Source organism: Puntigrus tetrazona, chromosome 12 (assembly GCF_018831695.1).
Source record: "Puntigrus tetrazona isolate hp1 chromosome 12, ASM1883169v1, whole genome shotgun sequence".
Lineage (NCBI taxonomy): Eukaryota > Metazoa > Chordata > Actinopteri > Cypriniformes > Cyprinidae > Puntigrus > Puntigrus tetrazona.
This window is the reverse complement of record NC_056710.1, coordinates 3035722-3040936: the sequence shown is the minus strand read 5'-3', so window position 1 is coordinate 3040936 and position 5215 is coordinate 3035722. Positions and strand designations below refer to the sequence as shown.

Sequence of the window (5215 nt, the reverse complement as noted above, 5' to 3'; positions counted from 1 at the left end):
TTGCTTTAGGCGTATGAGACACTAAGTCATAGAATCTGCCCACTTATTCCATAAAGAGCATCCAAAACATGCTGTCATTCTCCACTTCAATCAGTACACACTTTTCAAGATTGGAAAAAAAAATTGTTTCAAAAAATTGTCATTTTCTCATACGAGTACCCTTCTCATAAAATTGACTGTGATGATATACAGTAAGTGCACTCTTAGAAGAGAAATGTAAATGTTTTAACATGTATGTAAATGATGTAGTGCTCTTTTACTGCAGTGGTTTTGTTTTTTGATATGCGTCTCTAATCCTAATCTTGTTTTCGGCTCTCCTTGTTTCATATTTGCTCATTTGCATAGTCAGGTTTCAGTGTGATCAAATTAAAGCAGAGTCAAATTCAGCCTGAAAATGCTAAAAGAGAGAAACCCGCCGTGCATTACCTCAAGGGAGGAAAGGTGTTCACTGAGTCGCATTGCTGTTATGCTTCTGTTTATCCCTTATTCTGAATTGAAGCCGAGTAATTTGCTTGTGCCCGACGCTCAGCCGACATGAAGGTCACCGCAACACCTATGAACACAAATTAAGCCTCTGCAGTTTTCATCTGTCAAGGTCATGGCAGAACGTCTAGTATAGTTCATTGATTTTGAACTGGACTGTGTTTGGAACACAAAGTCCAGTCTCAAACGAATGATTAACATAGCAAGGATGCTAAATGAATAATTTACCGGAAATAATTTAAATAAAACATTGAGGGGTGAAAATAAGCTCCTGTACAGATGCGTCTTCCGTGATATTCAGGGGTTCTGACCTTTAATAGATGTCAAAATATTCTCTTACATTCACAAGCGCTTGAAGTTTAATTAAATGACAGATTTCATGCAGCATGTTCGGGGATTCAAACATCTGCGGTGATTTAATTAGAGACGATGACATCAGAAGTCCTGACTCTGCTTAATATCACCTTGATCAGTTGATCACTAAAAAGTTTTATAGTCACGAATGAATGAATAATTAATGCCTTCACCAGGGACGTGTATCAGAGATCATTTATATGGTGGGCTCGCCTGTTTTGATTTAAAATGTTCGGGGGTTGCTTATGACCTCTCAGCGTTTCACACTGTAAGTCATCTCTGCAATGTGATCTCTGCATATTCCCCCGTTACCTTTTTCTTGTTTAAACGCCAATGGTTAGGCTGCTGCCAAGATTCCACAAATATATTTTGTAAGATCAAAGTCATTGTATGACCTCAATGTACTGCATTTATAAAGGCCAGTGAGTCAAAATCTGTAAGTCCTGCATTGCTTCTTAAAAAATTGAAAATAGAGAGACTATTTAAATAAATTGATACCTTTTTTTCAGCTAGGGTGTATTAAGTTGATAAGGTAAGGTAAGGACAAATATAACATTTTATAAAAAGACATTTAAAAATATTTTGTTGCTAATAAATGCTTTTCTTTTGAAATTTTATTTTAGATCATTTACATTTTTGATATGCATAGTTGGTGAGAATAACAAGGAAAATAAATACATTAATGTTGAATAATAATGTTAAAAAATGTCTTAAATTGTATAATATGGTTAGTCATAGTTCGCTCGAGATGAATGTCTGCTCTATTTTTTACAAGCTTGCTCCATATAAAAATGCAGCATAAAAGCACACTGTAAAAAAAATCTAAAGTTGAGAAAACTCAAAAGTTAAGGGCGGCCATCTTTCAGAGATTTTTCTCAACTTTTTACTGTATAAAGTGAATACAAAAAGTTGAGAAAACAAAACTTTCCTGAAGCTGGTTGCCTTAAACTTAAGATTTTTTGCAATTCATCATCCATGTGACTCTTATATATCTAATATTCTGAACCCATATGATAGCTTAATATTTAAAATACTGCAAGCTGTCATTGACTGGAAATATGACTTTAATACTCTTGCTTGACAGTCTTGGTCTCTTTTCACGTTCATTGTACTAAAAAAGACAAGCCAGAAAGTTTTCAAAAGACATGAATGAGTAAATGGCAATACATTTTTTAATGCAGAGTGTATAATGCACAAATAATATACATTTGAATAGCCTAAAGGTAGTCTCTGGTGATATAGTGCATGCGGTACATACAGGAGAGTTTGTAGAATTCATAAAGCATTCGAGAACAAGAGACTGACACACACCTTTGTTACAGATTGCATAAGGGTAAAGAAACATGCTTGGCATTTCAGAGATTTCACTATTTTATAGATTTTTAAACTAGACATTTATTGTACGTCAGGTATATGTTCCTTCAAGAATTTTTCAGCTTGCAACTGTTTAAATATCGCAGATCTTTAGAAGTGTTTTGACTGTCATGCACAGTATTCTCAGGGGGACCAATCCATCATTGCTGTCATTATTTTCCCTCCATATGTTGTACATCACATTCTTGGACGTAATTGACTGAGTAGGTTTAGTTCTTAACTTCCTGAGGCTTATAGCTGTTTCTCTGTGTGCACTCAAATACTACATAAACTAAACTACATGCTTTACATTTTAAACAGACAGGCCTTAATTTCCTCAGTTTGGTTCTTAGAAAAGCTGAAGCGCTTCTGACTTTTGATCGATATGTTTTGATGCTGATATTTACTTTTGCTTTAACGTGTCAGAGATTTGATATTTTTTTTGTGCATTTTAGAAAGTCCTTATTTTTCCTGCCATTTGGCTCTGTCTCTTTATTCGCTCTGATATCTGATTTATATATTGCTTTTGAATGTATATTTTTATGTACGCTCCCATACTGCATTTTCTGTCTTTGACACCACAAATCATGTTATCGCAACATTACCAAATTTATCGCCAGCCTGTTTTAGCTGATCTGTATCCTCAAGCAATGAATCGTACGCATTTGCACAGGTTTTTTGTGTTCAGAAATATTTGAAGGTACTGTGGTTGTGTAGTTTCATTTACGTTCACAGAGTATATGATGCCTAGTGGTTTCTTAAGTAGTGTGTTCATGTAATCTATTATCATGTAATAATGATATGTAATAAAAAAAAAACTCCTGGTTACTGATTTTACAATTGTTTTGAAGGGCTGTTAAGGGAATGCCTCCCTAGTTACCACACAATTCGCATTGATTATAATTTGTATACTAGCTTGTTTTTTATGTATTATATCTTTACTTATTTCAGTTTGCCGTTTTGCAGAGGTGATTTGTACAGCGGGTTGCAAAACAACCAGCTTGGAAGACTGATACCAGTTCAGACAAGTGATAAAATATGGGTTTGGACCAATACAGTTCTTTATTTCAAGGGTCTTCCTAGCAGCCAGGGGTTTAATATATTTGTTTAGTGGCTTTTTTTGTGACAGTAGATTTTAATATATCTGTTTTCACTCTATACCTTTGTGTATGTGTGTGTCTATCTCTGAATGTAGGAGGTTAGTGACACGGAGATCATGGAGCTTGTCCACAGCGCTCTGGGCCGGATGACAGTGATCCGGCAGATCTTCCCCCTGTGGAGGGATACCAACATCCGCTGCATGAGGAACAACCATCGCATCTCCTCGCTGCTTTGCGACCCACAGGAAGGTTACCTGCAGTCTCTAGAGGTGCGTAACTTAGCAACATTTTTGGGGGGTTTTCCAGAGCACAATGAATTCTTAGTCATTGAATTCAATTCATTCCATTCCGGCCAAGGTCAGTTCGGGTCATTTAGGTGCAGTTTCAGCATTAGATGGCCTCTTTTGAGATATAATCTATTTCTGATAAACCCGCAAATGGAACATTAAAACAAAACAGACTTTGGTCAGTTGCTTCAGACAGTCTGTGGACCAGAAGTGCTGGCTGTGCGAGATGATGATGAGCTGCTAGACGCACAATGATTTGGAACCAGAAATCTCAGTTCTGTGGCCTTTTATCGAAGGTTATTTTGTATTCATAGCTAATTTAAGATACATGACAGCTGCTTTCTTGCGGCAAAAGAGTTCATTGCACTGTGTTAGTGAGATTTACTCCAGTAGTTCAAGTCTGAATTTATCTGTAATTGTCTTTTCATTACAGCTTTGCATTTGCGGTTAGGAAGTATCTGCAAGGCAGCATAATGACTCCAGTAACTGTCATGTTTATTTTCTTTGTTGTATCGCTTAATTTCTCTAGAATCTTAATTCAAAACAAGGTTATGCACGACTGATCCATATTAGCTGCCTGTGCCCTGATGCTTTTACCCGTTAACAAACATTATCTTGTTAAGTCACAGACGGTACACTGTAATTGTGAAAACATTCACCCTCCCTTACGCAACATTAAAACACTGTATCTATGTCTGGCTCTGTGAAAACCTTGTTTTGGTCTTAGAATCCATTTTCCCTCTTTTAGAGCAGATGGCAAATCCATGTGTCTTTTCTCTGGGGCTCACTGTCTCAATAATTCATGAAGAAAGAGGGTTACGTACCAGCTAATGCCAAAGCAGCACCACAAAAGGACAAATGAGTTCTTTACAGAAAGGATGAGGAGATATGCGAGATACTGCGAGAAGTTAGGAGCCGCAGGGATGCCTCCCGCCTCTCCATTGGTGCTAACGATACAGTGCAAGTTGAAGAGAGTAAGGGATTGAATCTGTGCTGTGGCAGATTGGCTGTTTTAATTAACTCAAGAGGTTGCGGCATTGTGATTCTGAGCCCTCGGGCCACGGGTCTCTACGCGCCATGCTGACAGTTCACGCAATGCTGAATAAAAGCTCAGTGGGTGGTGTGCTTTTATCTGTCTAATTGATGTCCTAATTTTGTTGTTTTGTTTTATTCATTCAGATTTAAAAAAGTTTGCATGCTCAAAATGTTTACTACCGGATGTTTAGTTACATATTGACTGACTGCTTTCGATCATGTAGTGGCACTTGTTTTGTTATGGATTTTTCTACAAGGAAATACAATGCTAAGATATGCTATGAACACGCAAGGATCGGGAATCAAGGAACGTTCGGCTGTTTTTGTTGTTTTCTCAGCCTTTCAAGGGTAGCTGTAAATTCTGAAACAAAACGTTTTAATAAGTAATACAGAAAATACTTATATACTTCTGTTTCAAAGTTTGGAGTCAGTATTTATTTATATTGAAAATGAATACTGTCTGTTAAATTAATAAAAGAGATATGTTAAATTAATCAATATTGACAGTAAAGAATCACAAAAAAAAGTTAACCTGCAGCTTCACTGTTTTCAGCATTTTTGTTCAGCAGAAATGTTCTTTTGAGCATTAAATCTACATATACA

The 5215-nt window shown here is 36.5% G+C and overlaps 1 protein-coding gene across 3 annotated transcripts in view; it reads left to right on the top strand.

Annotated features, from left to right (window-relative positions):
- Window positions 1-5215, top strand: part of LOC122355866 (glutamate receptor ionotropic, delta-1-like) — a 78925-nt gene that overhangs the window by 42417 nt on the left and 31293 nt on the right. For all 3 annotated transcript variants that reach the window (XM_043254449.1, XM_043254446.1, XM_043254447.1), the window contains one exon: window positions 3386-3559. In XM_043254449.1, the coding sequence (XP_043110384.1) occupies window positions 3386-3559 (174 nt within the window). The remainder of the gene's footprint in view (window positions 1-3385; window positions 3560-5215) is intronic.